Source organism: Odocoileus virginianus, chromosome 1 (assembly GCF_023699985.2).
Source record: "Odocoileus virginianus isolate 20LAN1187 ecotype Illinois chromosome 1, Ovbor_1.2, whole genome shotgun sequence".
Classification (NCBI taxonomy): Eukaryota; Metazoa; Chordata; class Mammalia; order Artiodactyla; family Cervidae; genus Odocoileus; species Odocoileus virginianus.
Window position 1 is genome coordinate 23,790,488 of NC_069674.1, and position 16,713 is coordinate 23,807,200.

Consider the following 16,713-nt stretch of genomic DNA (forward strand, 5'->3'; position numbering starts at 1 on the left):
ATTGTCGAGATTGCAACACCAGGACATATGGGCACATGCAATTTTCTCTTCTGAGATAAATTTGCAGAGCAAAATAGGCTCTTGTAAAGTAGGACACCATAATGTGTGAGTAATATTAGTGTTTTTAGTGCTCCATACAGAATAACAACTCACTCAGGAATGCCTGTAGAGCAGACTATCTGTGTACACATCGGCTGTTTTTGAAGGAATAAAAAAACTCCTTTTATAATATTTATTTTTTCCCTGCTTTAAAATATATTTCTAGAAAATCAGAAACCTGTTTAAAAAAACATATAAAGAAGAAAATTAAAATAACTAATAAACCCTATTAACATTTTGGTCTATTTTCCCCACCCAAATCCATATTCTTCGTATATAGTTTTGTACTATGCTGTTTTCATTGAACATTTTATCATGAAAACTTTGCTATGTCATTAAATAGATTTCAAAAGCTCAATTGTAAAGGCTGTGTTGTCATATAATGTCTAGCCTTTAGATATGCCATTATTTATTTAATTGTTCTCCTATTGTTGGCCATTAATGTTTTTCTGATTTTTCATTTTTATGAGAGAATGTTGTAATGTAAATACATAAATTTTTGTATGGTTCTTATTTCCTGAAGATAAACTGCTGCAGATGGTCAAAGGGTGGAACCATTTTTAAGATGCTCAGTGCCAATTCCACATTATCTCCAGAAAGGTTCTACTTGTTTGTATTCCTACCGAACAAATAAGAAGACCCATTTCTCCCCATCCTAGCCAGTGCTGAATAGTTCTCACTTTTGTAAATGTTTCCCAGTTTGATGGATGAAAAATGGTATATAATAATTTTATTTTTAATTTATCTGAAAACGAGATTGAGTCTTGCATACATGTCTGTGTTTGTTGGTCATAGATATTTCATCTTTTGAGGACATGTCCTTTCTTCTTTCTAATGGTATGTTCATCTTTTACTTACTGATTTGTAAAATCTTTAAGTGATTATGATCTCTTTATTCACTGGAAACCAATATAGCCTTGAAAATAAATGAGAAAAATCTTTACTTGACGTTATTAAGTTAAAAAAAAAAGTAAACAACAAACCATAGTGTAGAGCAGTATGAATAGTGTCTTTCTGGATATGTAAGAAGGGGAGAAATAAATATATATAAAATATATAGTTGTTTCATTTTTGGAAGGAGACATATATTTGAAGGTAGTCCCCTTGGGGGAAGGGGCCTGACAGCCTGCAGTTATGGAGTGCAAAGAAGGCTTCCTTTCCATGTTAAGTTTTATCTTGATTGCATTTTTACTTTGTGCATACAATCTTCTTCTTACTAAAGAACTAGTTTTAAAATATTAATGAACTAAGCATATTAACCTTTTCTCACTTACATATGTCATGGATTTTTTTCCCTAATTTGTGATTTTTAATTTTCTTTGTGTTGACTTTTGACATTTTTGAGGTTTGCATTTTTTCATGATTAAATCTATTAGCCTGTTGTATTTTCATTTTAGTGCTTTAGAGTCATAAAATCCAAAATAAGAAGAGGTTATCTAAGTTACCTTTTTTTAAATAGTTGACAGATTGTCCCAGCACTATTTATTTAACAGTTCTCCCTTTGCCTACTGGTTTTTGTACCTTTACCATACATTAGATTTATATATATATTTATATTTATACATTGATTTATACATATCTATATCTCCTAGGATTTGTTTCTGTGTTCTTTGTAATTTTCCATTGTTCTACTGCATTGTTTTGATCCTTTACCTTTTCAATATATGTGACTACTTGAAAAGGCAGGTTCTCCAAATTACATATACATATATCCTTTTTCTTCTCATCTTTAAAATCCTTTTAAGCTTTTTAAAAAAAAAGTCCATTGGTATTTGTCTTAAGGCTGAAAATTAAATTAGGAAAGGATTAACATCATTTCACTTTAATCACTAAGTCAGGAATATGCACAATATGTCACTCTCTCTTCATCCAGGTCTTCTTTAATGTCCCTAAGTAAAATTTTTATAAGACCTATAAAGTACTTACCAGTTTTTATAGGGCCTTCACATTCTTTAATAGGTTAATTTTCTAGGAGAGTATATTTTGTAACTATAGCTGTTATCGTGAATGAGATGTTCTTCATGTTATTTTCTAATTGGTATATAGAAAAAATATTTTGATTGTCAGTATTTAATTTATTTATTTTATAAATAGCTTATTTTTTAAATTAACCTTAAAATCTAGATTAATTTTAAAATCTAACATTTTTATGAATATTTTCCTTATTCTCATAGGATTCTCTTAAAGTCTCTAGGTATATTATATCATACGCAAATTAAAATTTGATATTCTCTTTAATAACTACACTTCTTATTTCTATTTATTCTCTCATTATATTGGTTAGAACAGCAAATTCTCAAACCTTTTCATATTAGTCTTCCTCTACACTTAATTTTTGAGGACCTCAAAGAGTTTTGGTTTTTGTGAATTATATCTATTAATACTTGGGGTATTAAAATTTTAAATAGAATTTTAAGAATATTTATTTGCTATTTACCTTAAAAATAATAATACTAAATCCATTGCAAACATATTTTTATGCAAAATAGCTGTGTTACCAAAACAAAAATATATATGGAGCATAACATTGTTTCACACTTTTTGTAATCTTGTTAATGTCTGATTTAACAGAAGACAGCAAATATCTCATACCTTCTGCATTCAGTCTGTTGCAATATGCTCTTTGGGCTGAAGGAACCTGAAGAAAATCTGGCCTCACCCAGATCTGTAACTGAAAAAAGGAAGAACATTTTAGTAGCCCTTTCATATAATATGTATATTTTTCTTTGACACTACATCAAAACTTGATAGCTGGTACCTTCTTAAAGGTTGGTTGTAGTGTGGAATCTGAAACCATATCAATGAACTTTTCATACCCTGTTACATTGAACCCATTGGTCTGTTTCGAACTCTGAATGTTTTTTTTTTTCCATTTATTTTTATTAGTTGGAGGCTAATTACTTTACAATATTGTAGTGGGTTTTGTCATACATTGACATGAATCAGCCATGGAGTTACATGTGTTCCCCATCCCGACCCCCCCTCCCACCTCCCTCTCTTCCCGATCCCTCTGGGTCTTCCCAGTGCACCAGGTCCAAGCACTTGTCTCATGCATCCAACCTGGGCTGGTGATCTGTTTCACCACAGATAATATACATGTTTCGATGCTGTTCTCTCGAAACATCCCACCCTTGCCTTCTCCCACAGAGTCCAAAAGTCTGTTCTGTACATCTGTGTCTCTTTTTCTGTTTTGCATATAGGGTTATCATTACCATCTTTCTAAATTCCATATATATGTGTTAGTATGCTGTAATGTTCTTTATCTTTCTGGCTTACTTCACTCTGTATAATGGGCTCCAGTTTCATCCATCTCATTAGAACTGATTCAAATGAATTCTTTTTAATGGCTGAGTAATATTCCATGGTGTATATGTACCACAGCTTCCTTATTCATTCGTCTGCTGATGGGCATCTAGGTTGCTTCCATGTCCTGGCTATTATAAACAGTGTATGAATGTATTTTTTACTCATACATAGTTTTATAACATCATTCATTGGTCATTTGGAAAGTACTGATGAGGGCTTCCCTGATAGCTCAGTTGGTAAAGAATTCGCCTGCAATGCAGGAGACCCCGGTTAGATTCTTGGGTCAGGAAGATCCCCTGGAGAAGGGATAGGCTACCCACTCCAGTATTCTTGGGCTTCCTTTGTGGCTCAGCTGGTAAAGAATCTGCCTGCAATGCAGGAGACCTGGGTTCAATCCCTGGGTTGGGAAGACCCTGGAGAAGGGAAAGGCTACCCGCTCCAGTATTCTGACCTGGAGAATTCCCTGGACTGTATAGTCCATGGGGTCGCAAAGAGTTGGACACAACTGAGCAACTTTAATTTTCACTACTTTCACTGAGTTAAGAGTTATCTTCCAAATGTTGACAAATTTCATTACACAATATCAAAAAGTCACATTTATTAACCTCAACACCCATCTTATCAGAAAAGTCATTAAGATGGTAAAGAAGTCAAGCTCTTGGTGGCAAATAGCTTCCAAAATTCTATTCTTGTTTAAAATTTAATCATTGCAACAAATACCATTGGTTGTTTTCCTTGAAATGAGAAATTCACTTAGATCATCTTTTAGAAAATATCTGCCAAATGCACAAATCTAAATAACTATAGTTTATATGTCAGTTTTTCTTCCACATAAAAGTGGAGTTCAAGGCAAAAGCAGTACGAATCCCATACATACTTTCCCTTGAAACACCAATGGGATGTTGGTATGTAGCAAATTTGTTGTGTGTGAATTCCCCCATTTCATCACACAGAATATTTAAAGGTGTGTTGTTTAGGGAGGACATTTAATAAAAATTATGATTACTACTTTATCAGGGACTTTTTAAAAAATGTTGCTGCCATGTTTACCCTCAGTGCAAATATCAGCATGGTAAAAAAGACAAATAACACCATAGTATTATGAAAATAGTTTTCACCTTTCAGATCCCCTGAAAAAGGGTCTTGGGGACTCCTGGGGTCCACAAGCTACAGTTTGAGAATCTGTATGTTAGAAGTTAGAGAACAATTTAATAATGATTGTATGCGTTCCTTTTTCCACCTACTTTCAGTGGAACTACCTAACAAGTAAATACAAATTCTGAGGTTAAATTTATTTATTTATTCATTTGCAAATTTTAGACAATGATTCTGCAACTTCAGAGCCTGATGCCGAAATCACTGCCAAGACCAACGGGAATGGGAGCCCTGGGGAGCAGTCGCCAAGCCCCGTCCAGTTCATAAACAGTGAGGGAGCTGGGGACTTTAGCCGCTCAACTCTTCAGAGGTGCTCTTATCAGATTCATGTTTTCACTGCATTTTACCTTCATTAATCTACATACCATGTCAATGATTTAATTACCTTAGAAACAGGTTGGCATCATGAAATCCCACATTTTCATCCCAGCCATTTGATTTTCTCTCTATATAAATGCCACCTCCTGAAGCTTTTCACAGCATTCTTAGTTAATGCAAGCATATATTGATAGGAAAGCATTAATTTTCACTCCTCAACCCCTTTCTTCTGAGCTTTCCTATATGCAAGTTTGCTATTAGGACTCAGTTTTACAACCACTGTCTTTTGACTCAGAGAGTATGATCCCCCCCCCTCCTTTTCTGTCTGCTGCAGCTTATAATTACCCTGTCTAGAATCAGAAGAAAAATAGAGTGCCACATATAGTGCTCTGATATTAAATAGGTGCAAAGGAGAGTGAAAGCAGCCTTGATGTCAACTCTCAAATGCACATGGCAGTTTCACGATGCAGTACTTCCTCACCTATATTCACTGTTGGTTATAAGATGGTACTCATTTTCTGCATATATCCATCCCTTCTACTGGTAAAACAATTTTACCAAACAGGCTAGTTCTACTGGAGACAGTATTGCTATTGTCAATTGCACTACTATTATTTCCATAACTACTTCTGTGCATGGACTCTAAAATTGCATTCAAAACAAGACAGACGAACAAGGCTTCCATGAGGATGTAGTTTCACATGACATAGAGTTTCTTCTTCTTTGGTTCAACAAAATATGCACTATATGGCATATAGTTGTAGTTTTTCATTGAACTTAAAGGCAGAATTTGACTTGCTGTGATGGGAGAGGAACTATTGCTCCATAATAACTAACCTGTGGTTTGGCATGTGTGCCTTCATGTTGCCAGAAAAGTGATTATCTTCTTATCCCAATGCAGATATTTCACTGCTTGCCATTTTGATCATAACACATGTTTTCTCCAATTCATATTTATGCCACATTTTGCCTATATTAACCTGGCAAGCAATTTTGGTAATTCTACGACTTCAGAAACGGGTCGGAAACAGACTTCCTCATTTTAATCATAGTTTTTCCACCGTCTTATCACATGCCATAAAATCTAAAAGCCTCTTCAACCTCAACTTTGTAACCTATAAAAATTTAAGTGACTACAGATAACTATTGAAGACATTGAGGATAAGACATACTGGATAAGTCATGGTATATGAAATATATTAAAATACCATTGTTACTTTATGTTACACATAATATACATATAAATGTCTTCGGTTTTCCTGTCCTGTCAACCTTATTCTTTCCTTTCGCTCTGCTTTCTCACACTCATCAAAATTCCATTGGATTAACTGTTCGCCTCTTTCTTTCTCTGAATGCTGCCCTTGTTGCTGGAGGCAGCATGTGCCCTACAGTTCCTACCCCCTCTGCCATGCTAATGACCTAACATGCACTCTCTGAAGGTGAGTATGGACAGTGGATCCCTTCCTTGGTGTCCAGGGTGATAGAATAAGAATCCATCCATAAGACCTTGCATTCAGAGACAGAACTGAGACACCATATCCATTTTCCTTTTTCTTTGAGGTGTTTTTTGAAAAGACATTGAGCACTCTTGTCACCGTTCTGAAAAAAAACGCATTTGACTTTTAAGCCACCCACCCCTGACTAGTGTCTGCCGGCCTACTTTTTCACTTGCAGCGTCATCAGTGGTGTTGGGGAACTGGATCTAGACAAAGGGCTTGTGAAGAAAACAGAGCCCAATACCAAAGACAAACCTTATCCCGACTGCCCTTTCCTGCTGCTAGATGTGCGAGATAGAGACTCTTACCAGCAGTGCCACATTGTTGGAGGTAAGAGAGAAAGGCTTTTCAGTGTCTCACTCCCAAGAACAGAGCCCAGTCCTGAGCCCAGGCAGGCTCGACCCACACCCCATGGTCAGCATAGTGCTAGCCAGATGGGTTCCGGGAACCTGTGAGTTGGCTCCACCGCATGTTCTGAGAGAGGCTGGGGACATTCTCAGAGGGATCAGGGGCCCAGGGCTAAGTGTCAGAAACAGTGAAGCAGTGCTTCCTGTTGTTCATTGAGTCCTGTTCTCTTCTCTGTCACAGAAGTATTTAGGTTTATCACTAGTGAGTTTTAAAATATGTTTCATTTAACTCTTAGATGTTAAACCAGCTAGGGATTGGGGCCTAGTTGTACTGAGAACTACAAACTTCCTAAGCTTTTTCTTCTCTTTGCAGCTTACAGTTACCCAATTGCAACTCTGTCTAGAACAATGAACCCTTACTCAAATGATATTCTTGAGTATGTATCCTTTGTTGCATTTTAAGGAGTTGGGTGGTATAAGGATTGTAAGAATCAAATTTACCAATATGAATTAGCTAACTTAGCATATTTTAGAATTTGGATCCTTAGCTGAAGTTGCTGAGGCTGCTTTCTAGTCCATCCTGCAGTTGGACAAGAAACGTTAGATTAACAGTTAGGATCTATTGACAGTTAGTCCTACGACATTTTTTTCCCCAGAAAGATTTTTTTTTTCCATTTTCCCCAAGTAAAATGTAAGGAGTGAATTTTTTCCTTCTATTTTAATTTTTTTTCTTCTTAAAATTTTAATTTGCTCATAAGAATAGTACAAATAGAAATTTTAAATACTGAAAAATATAAAAAATAAAATTGAGATCCCTGATAACCACACAACTGAACAACAAACTCTTACAGTATCTTTTATGTATTTTATTCCAGGCGGTCTTCTATGTAGTGACTTTAACAAAGTGAAAGTCATATATATAATTTAGTGTGTTGCTTCCCCCACTTCCTATTACAGTGAATTTCCCCACACTAATACAAGCTCTTTATAAACTCTGTTTTTGATGCAGTAAAATATCTCATCTTTAGATTTACTGTAGTTTACTAAATCATTCCTCTCTGGAGGACTGGACTTTTAGGTGGTTCCCACTTTCTTACTGTTCTAAGTAAGGCTGCCGTGGACACATTGGGCACAAAAGTTTTTATGTTTCCTCAACTATGAATGGAGGTTATAATTGCTCTCCGGGATTGTATAGATGAAAGGGCCAAAGAGTATACAGTATGTAACTAGTGCCATCTTGGAGATAGATAGATAGATAGATATACAATAAAAGGATACCAGCTTGTGTTGGTTTTCAGCACAGGAAAAAAGAGTCAGGATGCCCTGAAGAGGGGTCGTCCCGTGCTCCCTGAACTCAAGACAAGCAAACCTTGACTGCTTTCCTTCCCTGGGCATTTCTGTATAGTCTAGGAGCATTAGCTCAGTGTGGTCAAACCTTAACTCATCTGACTCCTAGAAAAATGCCCACGGCAAGATCATCATCCTGTACGATGACGATGAGAGGCTGGCCAGCCAGGCGGCCACCACCATGTGCGAGCGGGGGTTTGAGAACCTCTTCATGCTTTCCGGAGGTGAGGGGCTATGTTCTGCTTAGGACTTAAAAGGCAAATACTTGGACTCACACTCCAGCTTCACTCCTAGAGTTTCCCCCTCCCCTCCCTTGCAGAGCTCAGAATTCAGTATTCTGGAAAGAGAAAAAACCATGCTGGCGGAAGGGAGGCAGGATATGTGAAACTTCCTTTAGCTCAATCAGCACATGTTTCTAATTCCTGAAAGAATGATGTTGCTTTATGGCTCTGTAAGAAAGCCTCAGTGCTGAAGACTTGAGCAAAGCAATTTCTGGTGGAATTCTCAGAAATCCCACATAACAACGGACATTTTCTGGGGTAATTTACTTAATGGTGAAGCAATTAAGAAAGATTTCCCGTCCTTGTGTTGAGGAGACACGTGGGCTCCTTTCCAGGTTTGCCTTGGCCTCACTGTGCTAACACTGCTTTTTCTGATGATCTTCCATACCTAGGTCTAAAAGTCTTAGCTCAGAAATTCCCAGAAGGACTGATTACAGGTTCCCTGCCAGCATCTTGCCAGCAGGCCCTTCCTCCTGGTTCTGCTCGGAAACGATCCAGCCCCAAAGTGCTGCCCCTACCAGCTGAGAATAAATGGAGATTTACCCCAGAAGACCTAAAGAAGATAGAATATTACCTGGAAGAGGACCAGGGTCCTGCAGACAATCCTAGTAAGATATTTTGACCTTTGGAAATATTGTTTCTGTAGAACTTGAGATTTACAGCTTTGAACATCAACCTCATCATATGAGAAGCTTGATCTCTTATATTCAGATTCTTAAAATATTTGCAGGGGGGAGGGAAGTATGCAGGTGCTGTGTGAGGAGAGGGGAAATGAGTGAGTGGAGGTGCTCCCAGATGATGGCAAGAATTAGGCATTGCACGCAGACAACTGAAGGAGAAGTTTTCAGTCAAATAAAGTGGGTATCTCGGACGGAGTTGAGAGGCTAAGCTAAAGCATTCAGAATCCTTCTTGGAATACAAAGTATTCCATCTTTCCCCTCAATATTACCATTGTTTTTGTTGTTTAGTCGCTAAGTCATGTCTGACTCTTTTTGCCACCCCAAGGACTGTAGCATGTCAGGCTCCTCTGTCCATGGGATTTTCCAAGCAAGAATACTGGAGTGGATTGCCATTCCCTTCTCCAAGAAGGTCTTCCAAACCCAGGGATTGAACCCATATCTTCTGCATTGGCCAGCTGATTCTTTACCACTGAGCCACCAGGGAAGCCCTCGATTCCTTCTTGGAAAACTTTGCTTCCTTCTGTTGCTTCTTCTTACACTTCCAGCCTTGCCTTTGGCACAATGCTTTCTCTTTCTCCTCTAAATGTTCCTGTTCCCTTCTCTACTGAGAAGAAACGACAAATAGGCGAGGTTGGTTGGGATAATGGAGAGGAAGGAAAGAAGAGCAATCTGGATTTCCTTTCATCCCTACCCTCTTCCCCACCTTCTAATTGATCTCAAGGCTCAAGAGTAGGTTTTAACCTAAAATAGATGCTGAATAGAACTTCATTAGCTTAAAAGTGGTTTGTAGCCTAAGACTTCATTAGTTTAAAAGTATACTTGGCAGATTGTCTCTACAATCATTTTTGCAGCTCTGCTCCCTGCTTTCTTGCTTCCTCCAGGCCGGCTGAGCCAAGCTAACGCTTCTGGAAGAGATGCCAAGGTTCCAGGCACCCGCAGCGGTCAGAACCTCCCCGCGGGGGGCCCTGCCAGCCACCAGAATCCCCGCTCACTGGGCAGTGGCCACCTGCAAGGCAAACCCTGGAAGTAAAAGACTTTGTCTGCCTTAGTCAAATAAATGTTTTCTCTCCTTTTGGAACCCTGAGCAGTTCCCAAGTTGGTCATTTCAGAAACTGCTGCAAAGACCTCAGCTTGTGTATCAGGCCCTCTTCCTATCTCCAACTGCTTTCCCACGTCCAACTTGGGAAGGATTTTTACAAAAACCAGAGGCATGACAGGCTCTAGTGTCCTCCCTATTGTTTACAGAATATTTAAGTCTCTGAAACTGAGTAGGAAAAAAGTCTTAATTTTTTTAGGCTTTCATTTTTTAAAAAATAAGGTCGAGTTTGTTTTGGTCTGTATCCTGCATTGTTTTGTGACTACTTCAGGCACATCTGTGTGTCCTTCCCAGCCAGTTCTTTTTCACTCAGTGTTCTTGGTTTCACGAAGGTTCTCTAGGTAGGCTTTGCAGCCTGAGAAGCTGCCCCTGGGGGTGCGGATGATTCATGGCTCTCAGCCGCCACCAGGGTCCCCATCAGGTGTGGACCTGCTGGCTGAGGAGCTTTTTGCCCAGCACCCACCCGAGGCAGGTTCTGCCTTGAGTTTGGAAGCCGATACCTGTGAGCATTACTCAGTTAAGATTTAGTAGCCGCTCTCACGTGTGTGCAAAGCTCCCCCTCACAAGATGTTCTCCTGGGGCCAGCACAGGTGATGATGTGTGCCCAGCCACCCTCATGGGAAAGCCCTATCCACTGTACAGGGCTGGGTTGAGAGCCATTCATTGAAGCCCCCTGGAGTTACCCCTCATTTGTGGTTGGTTTATCAGTTGTAAATTTCCATTATCCAGCTCAGGCATATCCATATTAGATGGGTAGAAATTATGGCCACTTGAAAACACTGGCTGTGGTTGGGTCACTACCAGCCCACAAGGTGAGGACGACTCCACAGTCCTTTGTCAGAGCTGACAACCCCTTAAATCCTTGCTTAAAAATACAGTATTAGTCTAATTGAGTAATTAGTGCAATTTCCTGCTTACTTTTCATTCTCATGACTGAGCTGTGATTAGGAGGTTGTGATTATAGATTCTTGTTTGGCCAGAATTTTGAATCGGCATTAATTGAATTGCTAGATGACTGACATTCATTCCATTTAATTGGGGGAACAAAAGACCTCAGGTAAGGATGAGGAGCTCTGAAATCATCAGGAAAAGGAAAAAGAGGCTTGTTAATTTTTACGGCCTGTGATCTGTAGTTGTGATAAGGGACTGCGGAATAAATTGTGCTCTTTGTCATGGCAACCAGCCTCTGAAAAGCCAGCTGAAAATTGCCTATCCTTAGGTGGTTATTGCTGCTGGGTAAGATTTGTCTTAACAGGACTATTTTTCTCACCACCAAAAAAAAAAAAGGTATCACAGTATTTCCAGCATGGGAAGCTGTATTTGTAGGAGAAATAAAGGTAATAAATATCTTATAGAGACATATGGAAAAATAACTTTCAGATTCAGCCCAGTTCTATTTTAGTGTGTTTATTCTTCTCTACTTGATTTCCAAAGTGCAACATTTTCCGATGCTTTAGAAATCAAACAAACCAGGGACATTGTTCAGATGTCAAGCCGTGCCCAATTTTCCATAAGATTCAAGAATCTTGTATAAAATTCAGCCAACGTACACAAAGCTTTAATGAGGAGCCTGTCATGTTTCCCCATAAATTTATTGCCTGAGAACTAAGTTCAGCCTTTTGCTAATGCCAAAATGCTCTGGCTTTTTATTTTCTTTACAGCATAGATTTTTTTAAATGCAAATTTTTCCACATTCAACTTTCCCCTAGCATGGACAAGATTTTCAGCCATTTTGGACACATATACATTTTTAAGAAAAAAATTTTTTTTTCTCTGTGACAGAGTTCTGTTTATTCCATTTTCAAGTTGATCAGTCAGGAGTCTAGATTTCCCCCACTGGATTCAGTTTTACAAGTAAGTGGTAGCCCCTTTTGTTTCTATTCTGCATTCCCATCACCACAACACTAGAGTGTTTGAAATGACTGTGTATGTGTGCACAGTCAGTGTAGCCAAACCTATTAGAATTGCTGTGCATTTAGTTGAGAGATCTGGCAGGTTGACTATATTGATGTGTGTTTCTCCGTAGTGCTTTGCCTGTTGGTAAGGGTTTTAAATAACTACTCCTCAAAGACCTGTTCTCATTCTGTACTTTGTGTGTTAAATGTCACTTGCAGACAGTTTTTACATGCTCACGGTATTGCTCTGAATGTTCTACATTACTAGTTTCTTCATTAGATTAACTGACATGTATTATTTAAGTGATCTGTGATACTTTGTGCAATTATGAATGTTGACAATTAAAGTACATAGTTCTTAATTTGTTGTTTGCTATTAATATGCCGAAGTCTGCCAACTTCTCCCTCTCTGTTGAGATGATCTGTGGGGAGTCACATGAGACTGGGGTGATTGGAAAGTGTACTTCTTTATGCTGTATCTCCCAGGAACGCATGTTTTCTTTGTATAAATGAATCAGGAAATCATTCCAGTTAGGGCAGGAGACCTCAGCTCTCTAGTCAGAAGGTCTGGGTTTCTCTCCATGCCCAGCAGGGACTGACGGCCACCTTAAACACAATGCCATGGGACTCTCGTCAGTGTTGCAGAGTCTGACCAGCTGCTCTTGCCTGGGAACTTAGGACCCCCTAGATGGAAAATGCTTCCTCGAAGTACAACTACTCCTCTGTCTGAGCAACAGTGCTGGTCAAAGTCTAACTAATACGTTCAGTACTCTAAAGGGATGTGTATTTAAGAAAGAAAGGAGGGTAGGAAGGAGAGAAGCATGAAAGCAAGAAGTGGAGAGGGAAGAGAAGGCAACATTACTCATTCGAGTACAAAAAGAACATCTCGGTCTGTAATAATGTCAGGTTTAATCCACTGAAAGGCTAGAATGATTTGAATGGCCTAAAAGTAATTTTATTTTTCACCTTCAGTAGAAAGTCAGAACTAGCACAATCATATTGGACTAGGGTGTAAGTCAGAATTAAAAGAGAACAAATAGTGTTCATTAGTTGCTGAGGGATTTTTCCCGTGGTGCTATTGAGATTATACAAAAATTCATAAGACTTTAGGCTACTCACCAAGAACACAGAACAAAACAAAACCTTCTTTTCTCAAATTCCCTTGTGGAATATAAGTGAAATCAGAGTCCTGGGCTAGAAAGAAATATGTAGGCAATTTTTCTTGTGTTGGTTTTGGTTTCTGTCATGTTATATATTTGTTGTAGATTCTGTCTTTTATGTTCTCTGACTTTTTTAGGGGGGATAATTAATTTCTGTCCACCTGGATTTAAATCCATGACTCCCTTCCTGTTCTATCCGGAAGATAATCATTAAGAACCTTTCTTTCTCCAGTTTTAAAATACTCCCAGTATCTATAATGTGCTTTTATTTTTTCACAGTTCTTTCAAAGTTGTAACTCCCATGATATTCTCCTTCTTCTTTTTTTAAGAAACATCAGAAATGTGTATTTTACATCAGTTTATGTGAGCATGATGATATGCTTATCTTCTATTCAATTATTTTTTTGATTAAAATTAATATGTTTTTCCTATAAAAACAACAAATAGGACACACTGTGCTTCCCAAGTGTTCAAAACACATTTGGGTAGTAGTACTTTCCTAAAATTGCAGTAATTATTGAAATTGCTGTTGCCGTGTCCTTAAATTGGCACGCAGGTCAGTTATAGCATAACATGTGTAGTGGTGGTGATTTGTCAGCACTGAATTCTGACAAAGCGGGATTCAGTGCATGATCTTATGTGTTTACAGAACTCTACTGCCTCCTTCCCCCTGCCACCCCGTCCCCTCACGGCCTCACTCTCTGATGCTGGTCCTCTTTGTCCCAAATGCAGACTCAGATTCTCTTCACGTGCATAACATCCTGAGGCACCTGGTGAAATGTCTGGCAACAGAGGTCACTTACTAGACACTGCGGACTGATTGACCACGTTTCAAAAAATTATTTTGACTATAAGCTCCTAGAAGGTAAAAATCACCAACGATGTGACAGTGACCCTTAATAAGGGTACGTGAGTAAATAAACTGAAGAAATCCATCCAGACTGAAGTCTGGGATGTGAAGCCCGCTGTGGCAGTCACTCAACACTGGTCTGCCTTCTAGAGACCCGGAAAGTTTGTTATCCCTAGCCCCCTTGGACGTCCTGCTTTTGTAAACGAGGCATTCATAACTCTGAGAGTTTTAGATTACCCCCTGCAATTTTAGATTACCCAGGAAGCTGTGAGGACCTTTATTACTACTCTGGCTGTCTACAGCCTGCCTGTTTCCATGGTCCCCTCAGGCTCAGAGTGGCCTTCAGAATTCATCAGCTACGGGTTATACACCATCTTCCCATCTGAGAGCAGGTTTTACTTTCTCTTTTGTTTCAAATCTTAAAGATTTCCAGGTATTAATGCTAGTAAACATTTATGGGGCGCTTGCTATGTGTTAGGTAGTATTCTTAGAGTCTTCATTTTATGTTTTGACTCATTTGACCATCCCAACATCCCTACAAGGTAGGCGCCCCCATTTTCAGGTGAAGAGACTGAGGGTCGAGAGGAAATTAAGCAACTCGCCCTTGAGTCACTGAGCTGGAAGGTTGAGAAAACCACTCTGCTCTGAGCTTCCCACTCTGGGTGGGCCCAGCGTGCTCTCCCTGGCCATGCCTCCAGTTCACCAACAAAAATGTAACTTTCCCTTGGCTGTTGGCCTCCCTTCCTTCCCCGTGACCCAAGATTCCACTGAAAGCCTTCCTCCTCTACCTACACGAAGGGCAGTGGGAGTTCAGGGATAGAAGCATCTGCTCCTGGGACCATGAATTTCCCCATTCCACTGTTGTCTGTGTCTGGTGACCTATCTTGAAGACAGGTGCCCCAGGGTTTCTGAGATCTGTTTTGGTGCTCAGCGTGTCCCTAATGAGGTATCACTTAGGGAATGGGAGTTACAAGCTTTTCAACAGATTATAGGGGGAAAGTAGGCTGTTTTCCTGATGGTTAACTCTCCAGTGTGGTTAAAACCACATTGATATGATTTGTGTCCGATCTTCTCTTTCCTTTGTGGCTATGTTTCTGACATAGGCTGAAACATAAATTGTGTGAATTGGCTCATGGTCACAGGCCTCGGCTTCATGGGAGGAGGCAGCAGCAAACCTCTGCCCCTCAGTCCGTGTGTGAGCAGAGCTCTCATTCCACTGCATTCCTCTAAAAATGTGGCTGAGCACACCACCGTGGTTAAACAGAAGACTTTTAACTTTCTTCTTTTGGCACGAAACATTTGGCCGTCTTTGTCTCTGGGGTTGGTAGATGATGCTCACAGTTTGAGTTGCCAAATGGATCCTGAAAGCTTTGGGGAGAACTCATTACCCTTTGACAGTTTTTTTCAGATTTGACGGGTGTTCTGTGCTTGTTTCTCAGAGCTCTTCCTTCATCTGGCCAGTTTGAATGTTTTGGTTGGTCATACCAGTTTCCTATAAGGAGCATCTGGGTCTTAGTGTGTTCACAGAATGATGTTTCTGACTTTAGAGTCCTTAGAGCAAGAATCCGTCTGCATCTTCAAATCCACCTGGTCCCACATGTCCTTGCAAAACAATCGCTGAGATGATGAACAGCCCTGCACTGGATGAGGGACTGGTGAGGTCATATCTGGATTGTATTCAGTGACATTTCAATTTTAATTTCAAGCCAAAGCTAGACATACGTATCTTAGTGTTAATTCAAAAGACCACCCAAAGGATTCTTATGGACCACCAATGGCTTCACGGGCCACACTAAGAACCATGGATAAGGGTCTAAGAATGGAGTAAATGAGTTCATTTTAAAATAAAGATTTTTGAAAAGTCCTGGAGAACAGGCAGTAGCCTAATCAGTTCCCCAGATTGCTGCAGGAACTGAGTGTGGGCAGCAAGCACTCCTGGGATTTGTCACCCCACACTATCTCTGGCCCCAACAAGATGCTGGTACCCTGCCCTTGGTAGGGCACTTACTGCCAGCTCCATCTGGAATGTAAACTTTTCCAAAAGTAAGACAATTACCTTGTTCAGGGAGACAGCAGAAGAAATGAGTTTCGACAAATTATGAAAAAGAATCTGGGCACAAATTAAGATGATCATTTAGATGTCTGATTTTGATAATAAGTTGATACTAGATAATGTTACCCACAGGTGATCTGATGTGTTTGTAGTAGCTTCTTTCATTGCAAGAAACTCAGAAAAGTTTAAAGAGGAAAAACCGTCACCTAGGGTAACCACAATTATTACTATTGGAGAATATCTACTTCCAGGCATAGTGGGTATATGTTTTTCAAACAAAAATGAGATTCATATTCCATATACTATTTTATAGCCTGCTTTTTAAAAGACTTCGTGGAAATACAAATCATATGCCGTAAAATTCACCCATTTGAAGGATACATTTCAGTGGATTTTAGTAAATTTACAGGGTTGAGCAAGCATTACCACAATCCTATTTTAGAATATTTCCATCATCTGACCAGCTTCTTTCACTCAGTATATTGTGACCATTTTTCCATATCAACCACAGACTACAACGGCTTCCCAATATTCCATTGTGTAAACATGTAATACCCATATTAATACTGGTATCTATCTAGGTTCTTTTCCATTTTCTTTAAATTTTTATTATTGAAATGTTGTACATGT

The 16,713-nt window shown here is 39.2% G+C and overlaps 1 protein-coding gene across 11 annotated transcripts in view; it reads left to right on the forward strand.

Moving 5' to 3' along the window:
• CEP41 (centrosomal protein 41) overlaps window positions 1–12,382 on the forward strand; it is a 48,154-nt gene extending 35,772 nt beyond the window's left edge. For 7 of the 11 annotated variants that reach the window (XM_070465792.1, XM_070465801.1, XM_070465813.1 and 4 more), the window contains 7 exons: window positions 895–936; window positions 4,726–4,870; window positions 6,553–6,704; window positions 7,095–7,162; window positions 8,178–8,292; window positions 8,742–8,957; window positions 9,881–12,382. In XM_070465792.1, the coding sequence (XP_070321893.1) occupies window positions 895–936; window positions 4,726–4,870; window positions 6,553–6,704; window positions 7,095–7,162; window positions 8,178–8,292; window positions 8,742–8,957; window positions 9,881–10,059 (917 nt within the window). In that variant the 3' untranslated portion in view covers window positions 10,060–12,382. The remainder of the gene's footprint in view (window positions 1–894; window positions 937–4,725; window positions 4,871–6,552; window positions 6,705–7,094; window positions 7,163–8,177; window positions 8,293–8,741; window positions 8,958–9,880) is intronic. The other 4 variants (XM_070465804.1, XM_070465806.1, XM_070465802.1 and 1 more) reach the window with 3 other exon arrangements.
• The last annotated feature ends 4,331 nt before the right edge of the window (window positions 12,383–16,713 follow it).